Source organism: Prionailurus bengalensis, chromosome A1, assembly GCF_016509475.1.
Source record: "Prionailurus bengalensis isolate Pbe53 chromosome A1, Fcat_Pben_1.1_paternal_pri, whole genome shotgun sequence".
Lineage (NCBI taxonomy): Eukaryota > Metazoa > Chordata > Mammalia > Carnivora > Felidae > Prionailurus > Prionailurus bengalensis.
The window spans coordinates 208,900,404-208,918,595 of NC_057343.1; the positions used below are offsets into that span (position 1 = coordinate 208,900,404).

Here is an 18,192-nt window from a genome sequence, read left to right on the forward strand (position 1 = left end):
GCCGTCACCTTCAATGAATACCAAAATGGCAGACTCGTTTTACCATTGCCTGAACAAAAACTGTCCTGTGGAATGCAAATTTATGAAAAGAGAATGCATGCTTACGTATTTAAAGAATTCTAACGACTTGCATCCTCTGAGCTACTTCTGCCCTTCACTAGCAGAAATAATTGCAGTGCCCATACCAGGAAAATAGAACTTTATCTTCTTTAGATGGTATCTCTATATTGTCCGTCATCTTTATTGCATTTCCTGTTTCACCTTCCTGCTCAGGGCCTTCGGTCCTTAATTCACTTCACAGGAAATATACTCACATATGTGATACTTGAAATATATTTTAAGTAAAAAAAATTAAAACTCCTTGGTGGACTATGAGTTATGGTTGGGAGCTTCAGCCCTTACCTTTTATTTTCTTAGTCAAATTACGTCTCTTAAACATATGTTTTTGACAGACTGCTGAATTTATGTCAATAACAACTAAAATTTACCTTAATTATCATTTGGAAATAAGTACAAATTGAAATGGAATTCAAATGAATGAATTGAAATTCAAAGTCCTCTTAATCAGAGACTTGTCCAGTCTGCTACATTGTTAAGGGAAATTTCTAGATTTCTGTTCATGATACAATTTTTGTCCAACTTACTGGTACAGAGAGGAAAATCATGGAATGACCAAGAATAAGTAATTATTATGTACTGCATGGTGAAAATATGTTGTTCAACTTAGTAGTAAACCATGTCAGAACATCAAGATCATTTCTATCTGCAAGGCTTGCCTGGTGAGCTGTTCACCATCTTGTTGGCATGAGTCATCTGTTCGTCCTTTTGGAGATCAGGCTTGCCTACAACATGGAATTTCCCGGAAACTAAAAAATACTGATGACTGTGTCTCAAACTTAGAGATTTTGATTTGATGGTCTGGGGTGAAGCCAGAAAACTGGGATTTTTTAAAGCATTCCGGGTGATTTTAATGGGCAACCAGGTTGAAAACCACTGCTTTAGACCCTACACTGTACCTGCACTGAAAAAAAAAAAAAAAAAACTGTTTCAGCACATAGTAGATAAAAGGTTTTCTGGTTAAGCTAAAGAATGTCTCTGTTTCAAGGCCTTCTGCCAACAAATGTTTTATATCTAAAAGCATGCCTCATTCCTATACCTGTCTTACCTTGATCCTCCTTTTATTCATTGAGCATTTATTGTGTGCCACTGACTGCAATTTCAGATCCCTGCCTACCCACATAGGTTCTGATCACTCCCTCTTTAAAATACCTGCAGGTTTCAAGGCAGTATCAGGTTCTTTTCCACCCCTGGAACTTGCCCCCTGCTCTGTCCTCATGCTTTGTCCTGGAAATGATTCTATCCACATTTCTAAGTATATCTTGAGTGTGAAAAGGTATTTCCCATTTTAGAGAATAAATACTAGGGAACATCTTTTTAAATAAAGGATTTGTGTTCTCATGGTGGTAATCAGTATTAGCATCAAGTGAAAAAAATGTGCCTCTCTACTAGGTAAATGCTGTACTTACAAAAAGGTAAGGTACTTACAAAAAGATCTAGAAATTTGCAACCCAAAATTAAGGAATAAGTTGCTTTTCCTTTTCAAGAAGCAACAAAGATGATCTTCTGCCCTTGAAATTGTTTTAGAGTCAGGCTGCATATTCAAAATAAAGGTGATAAATGTGTGTAGCAGAATGTGTTCAGATAGGTATTACAGATAATCGATGGGATTCAGCATCAAACACCATGCCTTAAAAATATCTAATTTACCAGCATGAGGGATTAAGCCATCTGATGCTAATAAAAATTGCTAAAAACCTAACAATGAAGCTAGGTTGGCATATGGCTATATTTTTAATGAATGCCATCCGATAAGCTGGTAGATAGCTCTACCATTTAAATATTGGTAAGATAAAGTTAAATACATTTGGGATTGTTGATTAAAATTATCATGTTCCTTTTGTTCCTCTTAAGATTATAGCTATGTTTTCAACAAGTACTATATACTCAAAATAGAAAAGTCAAAAATTCATCAAAGTACAAAACAAGAATTATTTGTAATAAAACTGACCTAAGTCAACCACTGTTAACATTTTAGATTGTGTCCTTTTTTGATAGATGATAGATAGATAGATAGATAGATAGAGATAGATAGATAGATTCACAAATACAGATTTTATATTAAACAGGCTAATAGTGTACACAAAAGTTAATATCCAGGCACTTCTTTAAAATTCCATGTCATCTTTTGGACTTCAGAACTTCACCAATACCTGTTCTCATATTACTAAAGTATAATAACTTGATAAACCTGGCCAGTTATACAAATATTCTGAGGGCTGAGATAACATGCAAATAAACCTTACATATCAATGTGTGAAGGCTGGACAGACCACACAGTTCAAAATAGGAAGTGCACTCTGCAAAGCTAACTTGCACATTCACTGTCCGAGTTACAGCATCTTCAGGGGCGCCGTGTGTCAGGCATATCAACTCTTTTCAGTAAAATGGTAAGTAATAGATTTTATGACTCTCCCTGGTCTCCTGGCAGACATCTCATCTTCTCTACTTAGGGCAGAAACGGGTAGGGATGATTCTCAGCCAGGTCCTCCAAGCCTTTGGGATTTTTGCTTGACCCATTGTTCCATTTGCAAATAAAACTGCTGAGTGTTATACCAGTTGAGTGTCTGTGGCTTCAGGATTTCCCCTTTCTGACTCTAGCCTTCAGACTAGAGGAAAGGCTATGACTTACGGAAAGAAAAGCTGCATTCTTTGTCTTTGCCTCTTTAAGAAAGTTAGGTGCCAGAATCAGTAATGTAGGCAAGTTTCCTATTATAAGCATTTTGGATCCCAGAAGAGAACCCGAATGATAAATGTTGGGCAATATTGCTGACGATGAGTGCCATTTTGACCACACTGTGGATTTTATAAAGAACCGCTTTAGTTTAAAAATGCATTTTGTTATTTTAATTAAGAGAAGCAAACAAAACCCAAATAGTCCAAACCTTAGGGACAGGTTGTGTTCCCAAAGTTAATTGAAGCTCATTATTTGGAGCACATTTAAAATAGTGACTGGGTTCCCAGCTGTACTATAAAAACTAGCTTAACCCGTGGTATAGCTGAACTGCAGTGTTGGTATTGTGCTACACAGTTTCCCATTTTTTCTCTGTAAAAATGGCCTGTGTTCTCATACATGTAGTGTTCTTATGCTCCCAGAGTCTAGAGGAGAGCTAACTTTCTATCCCATATGCCCCTTCCACCACTCCCCAGTTCCCAGAAGATTAGAGACGTAGTTACCCTTTCTCTCCTAAGGGAGAGGGTTGCTTCCTTTGCCAGCCCCTGGTGAAAAGACGGGGATTGAGACAATGACTCCTGCAGCTACTCAGTTGGGGAAGGGAATGCCCTGCAGGCATTGAGATAGAGAGGGCAAAGGGTTCATGGGATGTGTTTATAAGTCTGGAAACTCAAGCCAGAATGGGGAACTACAGAGGTGAGACATAGTAACTTTGCCATGGAGGAGAAGAGACGGGGTCAGAGTTATGGACTCAGAGCAGGGACGAATGAGCAGCCATGGAGGAAATGGTGGCACACGGATCCTACCTGCAGCCACACTCTTAGAGGAAAGCAGTCACCTGTCAAGATGGCACTTACAAGTTCTTGCAGTGTTCCCAACTGGGCCTTTAGGTTTCAGATTCTTAGAAGAATGCTTGACCTTAATTACTGATAGCCTTTCCCAAAATAAGTGATATTTACCGAGGTATTTAGATTTTTTTTCAGGGGAAACAAGATGAATAACACCAAAAAAAAAAAAAAGTTTAACTGGATAGTGTGTATTTGGTGCAATATATAAGCAATGTTTTCTTAGGGGGTTACTGTCTCCCTATTACAGAAGTAACACATAGTGTTAAAGAAAATTTCTTAGAAATATAGATCTGCAGAAATGAAACAATATATGTTTTCTGTGGTTTCAACACCTGGGGGTGATCATTGTGAAGTAAATACAGATCCTTTAGAATTTCATCATTTTAAAATATATTTTATAAATATGATTTTCTATAAGTGCTATCATACTTTATAAGCCATTTCCTTACCTGCTTTTTTATTTAAAATATCTTGAATAATATCTGAGTTATGCTATCATTTTTAACGATGAATCATTTTTCCATGATTTAATCATTTCCATATAGTTAGACATTTAGATTGTTTCTTATTTTTCTTTCTTCATGGTAATACAGGCAATATATTCATTTATACACATCACTACTCAAGAAAGGCGTAGAGTTGGCCCATGTTCTTTAGTACGTGATTCCACATTTTAGAAGTGGAAGGACATGGAACAGAATTCTAATTGTTAACAGCTTCCCCTGTGTAAATTGACTTGATAACTTAGACAAATTATCTCACCTCATGGTGAAAATGGAAAAAATAGGGTAAACTCATCTTTATGACAAGTAATTTTAGGTACATTTCAATTTGCTTAATTTTCTGGATGAAAAAGGTGGAACAGATATCTAATGCAGAAATTTTTGTATGTTGATGGTGGGTGAGGAAAAAAATCTTTTATGAATACATTTGGAAGTTTAAGAAACGGAGTAATAATCTGTTTTGCAGTTTCTGTGTGTGTGTTTGCTTGTTTTGCTCCTTTCATTCAACTTTCAGTTGACATGTGAGCTACTGACAAAAGAAATGTGCTATCACCCACACAACCTTTCAACAAAGATTTGTTGAGTCTCTACTCCAGGTTGGGGTTTGGCTGGATCAGAATGCGGGGTGAACAACACAAGTGGGGTCCCAGCTTCCTAGAGCTTCCACTTAGGGCAGTGGATCTCAAACTTTAGCATGCATCTGAATCACCGGACGGTAAGGGACAGGGCCTAACATTTTGCATTTCTAATAAGTTTTCAGATACTGCTGCTGACCCAGGCACTTGGAGAACCACAGTTTGGTAGAAGTGATAGATCCAAGTTAATCAAAGTAAACACATGAAATACCTGGTAGTGACTTCTGAAGGAGGTAAATAGGAGCTGAGATAGAAGATAGAAAGGAGACATCCTCTTTAGGGCTCTGATCCCTGATAAAGTGATATTTAAACCAAAGCGCTGGGTCTCAACTCTGGCTGCACATTAGAATCACTTGAGCAGTTACAAGTCATACCCATTCCCAAGGCGCCAAACAAGACCAGTTAAATCAAAACCTTGAGGCGGGAGGTGGGGCCCAGTGAGGGTTGAGAACTGCTGCACCAAACAGTAAGAATGAGCAGGACACAGGAAACGTGGCAGTCAGAACCACTTCAAGCAGTAGAAATGGCAGGTGCAGAAGATGTAAGACAGGGGACAGCTTGGATTGGCAAAGATGCCAGAATGGCTAAAGGGTAATCAAGAGAAGAGTGGCAAGAGATGGTTTTAACGAAGAGGCATCAGCCCAGGGATTCGATCTTATGTTGTTCACCCCAGCAGTCATTGGTGACCCCTAAGCAAAGGAGTGAGTGCCATTATCTGGTTTACATTTTGAGAAGAGGGCTACTTCTGAAGTGACATTCGTACTCTGCAGGCAGCCTTGACTATGCTTGGTCTTAAATATTGACTTTTTCTCCCTCATCCTTTAAAATTGGCTCTAATTTGAATGCAGCCAAGTTAGAGAATAAATAGTGTAGGGTTTCTGAAGGAAACAGGTTTAGGGACCTTCAGATAATTTGGATGGCTTTAGTGAAAGCCCAGTTGAGAGCTGGTGTCCCAGGGAAATCAGAGAACATAAAAAGTGAGCTAGAAGGATCCCTTTAAGAGCTAGGGTTCCAACCCTCATCTTTCAAGGACAATGTGATTCTTTTTCTTATTGTGTAAGCTGGAGGGGCCTGAATAATATGCTGATACCCCCCCAAATGGAAACCCATTCACCTCTACATGCTTTTCCCCATCTCCACAACCTGGCTTGTATTCTTTTCTCCTGCAAAAGGAGCCACACCAGCAAAATCTAGCTTGATGTGTTAAAAAAAAAAAAAAAAAAAAAAAAATCCTGTGCTATGATAAGCAAGTTTTAAGTCAAGGATGAGAGTTCAAATCCTAAAGGATCTTTCTCATCCACACGTCAAGACCTGTAGGAGGAAATGAGAGTCACTTCTTGGAGCACATTTTAGCATACATTAAATGTGTTGCAGCCTTGTTCTTAAGGCAAGCGAGTGTGGGACTCCAGCTCTTGATTTGGTAACTTCAGTATCACTTCCCCAATTCTCCAAGTTGCATCCCATCTGCCCTCTCTGTCCTCTCATGTCATCCATTTTTAAAATATTATGGCACGAAAAAAGTAAAATAAAATATTATGGTATGTTATGAAACAAATCATATAACAAATTCTCACATACCACCCAGATCTCATGCATATTACCATTCTGCCATAATATTGCCATTTTGCCATCTTTTTAAAAAAATGAAAAAGACAAAGTGGAATCTCTCTTTTTGTCCTTCCCAGTTCCATGTCCCTCCCTCCAGCGGTAGAGGGACACTGCTCTGAAAGCAGCATCTCACCTGCCGCCATGTTTTTATGTTTTTATTTCATCTGCCTGTATCTATAAAATAATATATAGAACTGTTTTGCTTGGTTTCATTTGCTTATGATTTCTGCGTATGCTTTTTTCTCACTGGTATGTCTTTTTTTTTTCAACGTTTATTTATTTTGGGGACAGAGAGAGACAGAGCATGAACGGGGGAGGGGCAGAGAGAGAGGGAGACACAGAATCGGAAACAGGCTCCAGGCTCTGAGCCATCACGGACCTCGAGATCGTGACCTGGCTGAAGTCGGTCGCTTAACCGACTGCGCCACCCAGGCGCCCCACTCACTGGTATGTCTTCAAGATGTATCCATTTGGTCACATGCAGGTCTGGTTCAAATTATTTACTTGTTATGTAGTTATTGCAATTTATTCATGTAGACTCTCAACATTTAATTTGTTGTCATTATTTTCAATTTCAAATGATACTAGAATGAGTATGTTTCTACATAAAGGGAATGGGCACCTTCAAGGTTATTGAATGTTATAGCAAATGGTTCTCCAAAGTCATTGTAACAATTTACATCTTACCCTGGGGTGCCTGGGTGACTCAGTTGGGTAAGCACCTGACTGTTGATCTCAGCCCAAGTCATGATCTCAGGATCTTGAGTTCAAGCCCCACATTGGGCTCCATGCTGGGCGTGGAGCCTACTTTAAGGATTGATGGATTTAATAAATCCATATCATGCCCAATATCAGTTTGTCAGGCTTAGTGACAGAGCTCTGAGAATTTGTTATATGTAAAACCCCACTTCATTGTTGATTTAATTTTTCTGATTATTACTAAGATGAAACATGTTTTCTTAAGTTTATTGACTATTCACATGGTTTGTCCTCTTCACATGGTTTGTCTATTTTCTCATAGATCGGTTTTTCATATTGATTTATCAAAAATCTTTACCCATTTCTAGGCGCTAATCATGGGTCAATTGTGTGCATTGTGAATTTTATGTCCCATGGCTTCTTTTTTCTTTATTTTTTGGTGTCTCTTTTTTATAGAGAAGTTTTACATCTTAATGCTAACAAATTTAAAAATAAGTCATTTATCACTTCTGGTTTTGATGTCCTTTTAAAGAAGTTATTCCCCACTCCCAAATAGTAAAGCTATTTCTTAACCTCTCCCTTTTCGCTTTAATCATCAAGATTTTATTTATACTTGTGATGTGAAGTAGTCATCTAATATATTCCCTTGTGGATAACCAATTTAGTACTATTTATTTTAGTCTGTTCTTTTCTCCTACCACTTTCTAATGCCTCCTTGGCCATATGTCCATTTGCCATATATGAGTGACTCCGCTTCTAGGCTCCCGATTCTGTCATACTGGTCAATATGTCTCATAAAGTTCCAAGTTTGTTTCTTACGTCTTACTCATCTGCTGTAGATTCATATATCCTTTTACCCAAATATATACACTCTTGCCTACTATCTAACTATTTCTACAGTTATTGAGGATTTCCACTATTATTCTCCCCAACACAACAGGAACCTAAAAATAGTGTAATTACTCATTGAACACAATCCTCCAATCCTATTCCTACTTCTTAAAACTTCTTCTTGGAAGAGATGTGTGTCATTTTCACTCACACTTAATTGACCAAAATAAGTCACACATATCTCAGATAAAAGGACAGACATGTAGGGATGTGTAATCATCGTGCATTCAGGGTAATGGTAGAGATGGGGACCCACTTGGAAGAAGAGTACTATATACTACAATGTATATTGCTCTTTGTGTGACTGAAAACATCTTAATTTTTACTTCATTCTTAAGTGATAGATTACCTGTGTATAAATATTCTAAATTGATAGTTACTTTCCCTCAGAACTTTATTTTTTTAAGTGTGTATTTATTTTTGAAAGAGAGAGAGAGAGAGAGTGAGGGAAAGTGGGAGCACAAGAGAGAGTAGGGGAGGGGCAGAGAAAGAGGGAGAAAGAGAGAATCCCAAGCAGGCTCTGCGCTGACAGCAGATGGAGGGCTTCATCTCACAAACCTGATCATGACCTGAGCTGAAATCACACTTAACCAACTGAGCCACCCAGGAACCCCCCTTTCAGCAGTTTAAAGACTTATTCCATTGGCTTCCAACTTTTGTTATTGTTGGTATAATTGTGCTGTAAAATCTGTCATTCTCTGTAGGTGAGATTCTGTCATTCCCTTTAAGATGTTTATCTTTATGTTCTGCAGCTTTACTACACTTCATAGAGATGTGAATTTACTTTTTTTATCCTGCTTGGTACTCAGCATATTGATTTAATGAGGAGCCTACAATATTTTTATAAAAAGAACCAAATAGTAAATAGTTTAGGCTTTGCAGCCTTACGGTCTCTCTCACAACTATTCAGCTCTACCACTGTAGCCTGAAAGCATCCACAGACAATACATAAACAAATGGGTATGACTGTGTTCCAATAAAACTTTATTTATAAAAACAGGTGGCAGGCTAAATTTGGCCCACAGGCTGTAGTTGCCTGAATTGAAGCCTAATAACTTTTTTCAATTCTGCAAAATTCTTGGCTATTATTTCCTCAAAACAATTACTCTATCATTTTGTCCTTCCTAGTTTTGGTTGGTTGGTTGGTTGGGTTTTTGGGGTGTTTTTGTTTTTGTTTTTGTTTAGAATCTCTATTAGATAAAAGTCCCATGCTATCCTCCAAATTTTTTATCTCTGTGTCTCTGTGTGATGAATTCTAAGTCAGTTTATCAACCTCATCTTTCTTTTTTTTTTTTTTTAATTTTTTTTTCACGTTTATTTATTTTTGGGACAGAGAGAGACAGAGCATGAACGGGGGAGGGGCAGAGAGAGAGGGAGACACAGAATCGGAAACAGGCTCCAGGCTCTGAGGCTGACGCGGGGCTCGAACTCACGGACCGCAAGATCGTGACCTGGCTGAAGTCGGACGCTTAACCGACTGCGCCACCCAGGCGCCCCACAACTTCATCTTTCAATCCACTAAGTTTTCCCTCACCTGTGTCCAGGATGACCAATTTTCTCAGCTTGCCCAGTGCTTTCCCAGTTTTAGCACTAAAGTCTTATGCCCCAGAAATTTCTAAGGCTCAGACAAGCCAGGGTAGTTTTTCACCCTATTTATTCCCAATTCATGTTTTATCCCATATACTGAATTTTTGTTTCCATGATTAAGTTTTCATTTCCAACTTTGAATTAATTGCTTTCACCTAATATCTACCTAACATCTACCTAATATCTACCTAATTTGTTTCAAATATTCTTATATTCTCCTATGGATGTTATTCATATATTAGTTTCCTAATTATTTGTGAATTTGCAAAGTCATTTTCAGATTGCTCTACTATTTTAATTGAATAGATTAAATCTTCATATTTTAATTGTTGCTTTTGTTAGGGTTTTATTTCTTATTAATATTTTTCTTCCCATATGTTGGAATTTTGTGTTGTAGACCCATTTTGAAAAGGTTTTCTCAGTTGGTTAGTTTTTTTCATCCGAACTGCCTTCTCTAGTGTTGTGCTTCTCTCCACTACTTCTTCTTGAGGACTCCAGCCCAGAGCCAGGTCTATATCGACTGGAGTGTGATCAGGTTCACAGTAATATTGGGAATATTCATTACTAAGTCACCTGGCATCTTGGCCCAGTTCCTGTTCTGGGACTGTGTCTACCCCAGGGTTTCTCAAATCAGCACTTTTGTGAGTTGTGGCATATTTAATAGCATCTCTGCCCTCTTCCCACTGGATGTCAGTCGTACCCTTGCCCCCCTCATTGTGGCAATATACAAAGCATTTCTAGGAATTACAAAATGCCCCACCATGACTTATTACTCTATTAAAATCACCCCCAGTTGAAAACTGCTGCTCTATCCTAAGGCAATTCTTAGTGGCAGGTCATCTGGTCTCCTTATATAAAGCTTGGATAACTAAAAAAAAAAGCAAAAAAGCATATCTGTCCTTGCCCTTGGTTTCAAAGAGTGACCCTAGCTCTGGCTTTCAGGTTACCCTATAGGGCTGAAGTAACAAATGTCTTCATAACCTGAACTGACAGCCCAATTTACCTGCCCACTAGTCTCACTCACAGCCTTATGTTTCTGATATAGAAATGTTTATCTTTAAATTTTCTCATTTTATATTCTACCTATCACTGACATGAGGTTAGGTCAGTGAGAGAGCCACAAAACTTTAATTTATTGACCAGAACTTAATTTTTCTTCTCTTTCTCTTTTCCCTCACTTCCCTTTAGCTTCATATCTTTCTTTCTTCCTCTCTCCCTTCATCCTTGATCAGTGACATTGGGTAAATCAACAAAGTGGAAGAAATATGTCATCACCAGGGTTGATGAGCTAGTGGGAGAATTAGTTCAGTGTCTTTAGGGCTCCACTTCTCCCTTTTACTCCTATCCCAACCTATTAAGACAGCAGCTCTCAAAGTATGCTCCCTAAACCAGCAACATCAACATCGCCTGGGAACGTAATAGGAATTCTTGGGCTCTACCCAAGACTGACTAAGTAAGTTCTAGGAGTGGGACCCAGCCACTTGTGTGTTCCAAGCCCTCCAGGTGATTCCGATGCATAAAAAAGTTTGAGATCTCCTGCACTAAGACTTAGCTAAAGAGGTTTGAACCAGTGATTCTCAGCCTGACTGCACATTGTAATTGCCTGTTAAACTTCATACAATTGCATGAGCCATTCCCCAAAAGATTCTGATTCAGCTCAGGCAGGGCTCAGGTTCTTTTATCTTTTAAATTCCCCCAAATGATGCAGCACCTGAGTGCTTCAGTTGTTTGAGCATCTGATTCTTGATTTTGGCTCAGGTCCTGATCTCACAGTGGTGGGATTGAGCCCCGAGTGGGGCTCAGTGCCGACAGTGAGAGGCCTGCTTGGGATTCTCTCTCCCTCTCTCTCTGCCCCTCCCCTGCTCACACGCGTGCTCTCTCTCTCAAAATACATAAATTAAGATTTAAAATAAATAAATAAATAAATTCCCGCAAATGATTCAAATATGTAGTTCAATTTTGCATTATTCATGTCCCACTCACCCATTTTAATTTTTTTTTTTCAACATTTATTTATTTTTGGGACAGAGAGAGACAGAGCATGAACGGGGGAGGGGCAGAGAGAGAGGGAGACAGAATCGGAAACAGGCTCCAGGCTCTGAGCCATCAGCCCACAGCCTGACGTGGGGCTCGAACTCACTGGCCGCGAGATCGTGACCTGGCTGAAGTCGGACGCTTAACCGACTGCGCCACCCAGGCGCCCCTCACCCATTTTAATGATCACTGATGCCAAGTCTTACCCAGTATTTCAGGAATTCTACATGGAAGTGGGTAAACTTCTAGTGAAAAAGTTGAAAATCAATCTCATCTGGAAGTGGACTTTCCTGGGTTTGAATCTCAGTGTTGCCCATTTTCAGCTATGTGACTTTGAACAATTTACCCTCTGTATGCCTCAGTTTCTCCCTCTGTAAAAAACGGGATGAATAACTATACCTATTACTAGGGTTGTTGTAAGGATTACATAGGCTGATGTAGGAATATCTTCAGAATAATGCCTGTCACACAACAAAAGCCACACAACATTTCTCTGAATTATTTATTTTGTAAGTAAAACATGCAAAGCACCTTCAAAATAAACTTGTCAAAATAAGTGTTTTGAGAAGGAAAAATTTTTTAAAAAGCAGTTATAGAATGTTTCTTTTTTTTTTTTCATATTGGAAACTTTGCTTTAGAAGACCCACTTTCTCCCAAAAATGTTATATCCTCTTTAAAAATATTGATTCAATAAAAATTAACTTCTTTCATTAAAATGTTTTAGAATTTTACTATATGGTTTTTAACATCAGCTAGTGGAATTATAAAACCAGAGCTCAGAATCATTTTTCTATAGTCAAATTTGAGCTTCATAAACTGATAAGCCAACAATAAATTTAACCCTTATGTAAATCCTGGCAGAGGTCAGAAGAAGTGGAATTGAAATAAACATCTGCTGAATTTGATCTATGACAGATATTTAGCTGAAAGAATTTGTGTGAAATATGGTGAAAACATTTTAATAAGGTAGATACGTGGGAGGTTTAACTTGAGTAAATACATTTTGAGGTGTGAATGTATAAACATCATCCAAAGAACCACCAGCAATTTTATCACTACAACTTTGAAAGACAAGTAGTTAAGTTGAGTTTATCACCAGAGGACATTCACCAGAAAGAAACTAATTTTATCACTTGTACCCACAACTGCATGAGACAGCATTTCAGGGCTGGGTGGAGTTTTTTTAATAGCAGAACACAGCCACTCCAACACAATAGGGCTTAGATACATACTGTTTAAATTAGTTACCTAGGGTGTGGATGAGCAGGGGAATTTCCAAACTATCTGTTGTTAATTATCAGGCAAACAAAGAGAAGATTGTAACTTCAGATTTCTAAGCAAAGTCCACCTGTGGCTACTGAGTATGCAGAGCTTAGATGGTTTCAATTCTCAGTAGATGTAAAAATTAACCAACTTAAGCAAACATTGATTGAATTTGATAAGCGGGGCATGGAGGGAGAAAATTCTAGAAAGTAGCCAGAATAACCACGTCTTTATGATTAATTAGACAAGAAAACTCAGATATAACTTCTATATGTCTTGACTCTTCTACATCCCTATTTTCTTTTTTTTTTTTTAATTTTTTTTTCAACGTTTATTTATTTTTGGGACAGAAAGAGACAGAGCATGAACGGGGGAGGGGCAGAGAGAGAGGGAGACACAGAATCGGAAACAGGCTCCAGGCTCTGAGCCATCAGCCCAGAGCCTGACGCAGGGCTCGAACTCCCGGACCACGAGATCGTGACCTGGCTGAAGTCGGACACTTAACCGACTGTGCCACCCAGGCGCCCCTACATCCCTATTTTCTCACTGTTCTTCCCTTCCATGTGGTAAATTCTCCTATTTAATTTGTAAGCCACACACATGGAAAAGAAAGAAAAAAGAAAGAAAAGAAGAAAGAAAGAAAGAAAGAAAGAAAGAAAGAAAGAAAGAAAGAAAGAAAGAAAAGAAAGGGAGGAAGGAAGGAAGGAAGGAAGGAAGGAAGGAAGGAAGGAAGAAAAAATCTGCCAGAACATTCCTAAGAAATGATGCTACAACTACTCTTTCTTTGATCAGTGAAAACACTGGTTTCTCTCTTCTTTAAGGGTTCATTACAGACAGGCAGTCAATCCAGAAGTGAGAGAATATTGCTTTCTTGGGCAAGTAATTTGCAAGAATTAGAAACATAGCACATCTTTGCATTTGTAATATCTACATTACTGGTTCCATTGTTAAGGTCTGTATTGAACTGAACAGCTATGGATACTGCATTTATAAATACTTTTAGAGAAGGATTCTATTTAACAGTATACTACTTTAATTATTCTAGTAAATTTGTATGTTTAAGTGTTCTGCCCTCATGAAAAATGATAAAGGGCTCTTGGAACCAGTAGGCTGAGGCTGGAAGCCTTGCCCCGACTGAAAATTCTGTTTTCACATGCACTCTGGGTAGCTTTGTTTCTCCTTGCTGCCTTCCCACACTGAGGCTTGGTCAGTCTCCATTATGAGATCCACTTGATTTTTTACATGAGTTACCCACTTTTTATGTTACCTGCTTGGTTCCTGGAAACACTGCCATTGGCAACTCCAGATTAGATGGTTTCCCTTTCTGGCTTTAATATTCTATGAGTGGAATAAATTACATAGATTTAGATATAGAAAGAGTCATGGTAAGGTTTGGTAAACCTTGCCTTCTGGGTAGGCAGCTGATTTTGGACATGTTTGGATTGGAAACAGTGTCTAGGTTTAAGAAAAAGATCCGATTTAAATGCGTAACAGCCTACCACGGGTTTCTGAACCAGTCTTGAGTTGTATGTGGGTATAGGGGTGGGGGAGGTTGTTAAAAATTTGGTATCAAATAGGGTATTGAATTCTGCAACTTACTCTGAAATGCATCAAAAACCAAAGGTGAATGGATGTGATAAAGCGAAGAATAGCAAAATAAAAACCATTAAAGCATCTAGGTTAGGTATATTGATGTTCACTTTCAACTTTTAGATATGCTTATAATTTTTCATAATAAAAAGTAAGGGGGAAAGTTTAAGTGTCAGACAGACTGGACAAACAGAGCTGGAAATTTTAACACAATACTTCATTCTACATACTTTTTGGCCAGTGCACTTTTGCATCCTCCATGTATCACTATATCAACACAAAACCCTTTTCCCTCTAGATGTAACTATCTTCATCATTTTCCTCTCTTGTAAATATGAGATGCATGATGATGAGAATTTAAAAAAAAAATATAGGAGAACGTAGAGAAAGTAAAAACCCTACCATGTGATGAGAACCACTGTTACCATTTTAGGAAATATTTTTCTAGACATATAACTAGACAGTATGAGACATCTCATATCTGTACTTGAGAAAAAGCTCTCACTTTTCACTCACTCCCCACTCTTCATCACCCTTGATTTGCCAGTGTTTTGCCTTCAGCATTTTTCTTGTCCGTGACTTGAAATTCTCATCAAGCACCTTTGATATTCAAGTGTATCTTCTCTCCAATTATTTTGCATTCCACCATGCTGTCTTGCATACCCGAAGCCTCATATTTGCTACTGGATTCATAATTTCTTAAGAGTCTAATCTGATTAAGGCAAAACCATCCATCTCACTTAATAAGTAACTACACAGTTTAAAACCAAATTCTCACTCTTGATAGAAATGAGAATATCCAGGCCAATCTATATCTGTTGAGTTATGGAAAACACAGAGATTGTAACTGTAACACACAGAATTCTTAGTTTAGAAAACATAAGCCAACTTCAGCTCATGCAGTTTTCACTTGGATTTTGTCACTGCTATCTCCCATGGGTTCACAATGAGTTATTGGCAGTCTCTGAAGAGTAGGGAAGGTTCCAGGCTCTCCAGGCGGGCTTTGGCAATGTTCATGAACATTTTTATTTCATGGAAATTAAACTAGATTTTGGTTCTTTAAAAAGTAAAAAGAAGTATCCGTACTAATATCTGAGAGGTATCTTTAAAACATCTACTTCATGGAGTTTCCATGAGTTCACTTTCTTGCACTGCAAATTTTATAAGCAGTTTCCTAATTTTATAGAAATACCTTACTTGGTCCCATTGCAAACTCTTTTCATGGAATCTCAAAGAATATATTAGTAGACTAGATTATTTGGGTTATAAAAAGTCTTTAGGAATAGAAAAATGGATTGTTTCTATCTTTTATTACAGCACGGTCCTGAGCTACATCAAGGTTCAAATCACTTTTCATACTTTGCATTTGAGGAATAAGGAATATAATAACAATAGTTGACACTTAACTAGATGCTTCCTATATTCCAGACATTGTTGTTTTTAAAAATATCAATTTACTAAATTCTTAAAGTTGTGAGAGATATATTGCTTTTACTCCATCTTACGAATCTGGAAACCAAGAGAGAGAGAGAGAGGTTAAGGAATTAGCAACCAGCAAGTTAAGTGGTAAAACTAAGATAGCTCTAGAGCCTATGCCTAAACTATTCCATTTACCTGACTCTCTAGGGTCCAAAAAGAAAAAAGGCACTACACTGGTCTAGAGGTAGGGTGCAGTAGGAACCTACTGTTTCATAAATTTAGTGTGAGTCTACCTGTAACTTTCTATGTGACTCTTACTAGATCAGTACCAGATTATTATTTAAGTGTGCTAAATTGATTCTATGTGCTTTTACCTTAAGAGATATCTTTGACCTTTAAAAAAAATCAGGGTGAATTGATGCTGCTTGATTTCTGCTTCCTTACCAATTTTTTTGTGCACAACGAACTTTTTTTCTTTTTGCATGTGTCATTCCAAATATATTAAAGGAAATTTGAAGGGGTGCCTGGGTGGCTCATTCAGTTAAGCATCTGATTTTGGCTCAGGTCATTGTCTTGTGGTTTGTGGGTTTGAGCCCTGCATCAAGCTCTGTGCTGACAGCTCAGACCCTGGAACCTGCTTCAGATTCTGTGTCTCCCTCTCTCTCTGCCTCTCCCCTGCACACACACACACTCTCTCTCTCTCAAAATAAACCATTAAAAAATTGTTCTTAGAATAAATAAATACATAAAGGAAATTTAAAAAGAGAAACAATCCACAGTCACAGTGATTTCTCTTATATGACCATTAAGTCTTTATCTATAAGTATGTATTTGTCCTTAACTATCATAGCATTTTTTCACTCACGGTTTCTTCATGAGCATTCTTCCACATTACCAAATGCTGTTCATTATCCTTTTAATGATTGTAACACATTCCATGCAGTTAAGGTATCATAATCTACTTAAATATTTTGGTTGCTGCCAGGATTTTTCCAATTAGAGAAATTGCAACAAATATTTTCATACATCTAACTGATAGTTGTTCTCTTACTTTGAATGATTTCCTTAAAGCCCTAAAGGTGATCGAGGAAATTAAGTTTTTTCTTTTCTTTTTTTTTTTTTTCTTTGCTTTAGAAAGAGAGCATGAATAGGGAAAAGGAGAGAGCGTGAGCAGGGAAGAGGGACAGAGAAAGAGGGAGAGAAAATCTTAATCAGGCTCTGCGTTCAGCACAGGGCCCCACACAGGGCTCAATTCCACGACCCTGGGATCATGACCTGAGCCAAAATCAAGAGTTGGGCACTCAACTAACTGAGCCATCCAAGCACTCCAAGTTTTTTTCCTTTTCTTACTTTATGGATATATATGCTGACAGAATGGGATTTTTAATTTTTTCAGATTGATTATTTAATAAATAAAGCAATTTTAAGGAACCATTTTAAATAAATTTCCTTTAGGGGCGCCTGGGTGGCTCAGTCGGTTGAGCCTCCGACTTCGGCTCAGGTCACGATCTCACGGTCCGTGAGTTCGAGCCCCGCGTGGGGCTCTGGGCTGATGGCTCGGAGCCTGGAGCCTGCTTCTGATTCTGTGTCTCCCTCTCTCTGACCGTCCCCCGTTCATGCTCTGTCTCTGTCTCAAAAATAAATAAACGTTAGGGGCGCCTGGGTGGCTCAGTCGGTTGAGCGTCGGACTTCAGCTCAGGTCGCGATCTCGCGGTCCGTGAGTTCAAGTCCCGCGTCAGGCTCTGGGCTGATGGCTCAGAGCCTGGAGCCTGCTTCCGATTCTGTGTCTCCCTCTCTCTCTGCCCCTCCCCCGTTCATGCTCTGTCTCTCTCTCTCTCAAAAATAAATAAATGTTAAAAAAAAATTTTTTTTAAATTTAAATAAATAAACGTTAAAAAAATTTAAAAAAAAATAAATTTCGTTTATTGTTGAACACTTTCAGTTACATTAGGTTACTACTTGAATTTCCTCTCACATAGGATTTGTGGGGGCAGGGGGTCTTATCAATTGATATCAATTGATGTGCTATTCATACGTGTAAATTCTTAGTTTAGAATATATTAAATTTGGATCCCATTTATATAAATATTTTACACATTTTGTTTTCCATTGTATTTTATTGCTGTTTGTAGTTGCATGGCAGGCTTCCCACCTTTATATAAGTTGGTTTTCTCTGTTATAATTTCTTTAAAAACCAACACCGTTTTGGATAAATACTATAGTCTATCCTCTGCTGATTTTCCTTCTTAACTCTATGGTCCATTGGAAACTTACTCTGACTCATGGAAGGAAGTAAAGGTGAAGTTAAAATAATATCTATTTAA

At 38.1% G+C, this 18,192-nt stretch overlaps 1 protein-coding gene across 2 annotated transcripts in view; it reads left to right on the forward strand.

Annotated features, from left to right (window-relative positions):
* The first annotated feature begins 2,401 nt into the window (after positions 1-2,401).
* Positions 2,402-18,192, forward strand: part of FYB1 (FYN binding protein 1) — a 154,003-nt gene continuing 138,212 nt past the window's right edge. For both annotated transcript variants that reach the window (XM_043599529.1, XM_043599537.1), the window contains exon 1: positions 2,402-2,507. In XM_043599529.1, the coding sequence (XP_043455464.1) occupies positions 2,505-2,507 (3 nt within the window). In that variant the 5' untranslated portion in view covers positions 2,402-2,504. The remainder of the gene's footprint in view (positions 2,508-18,192) is intronic.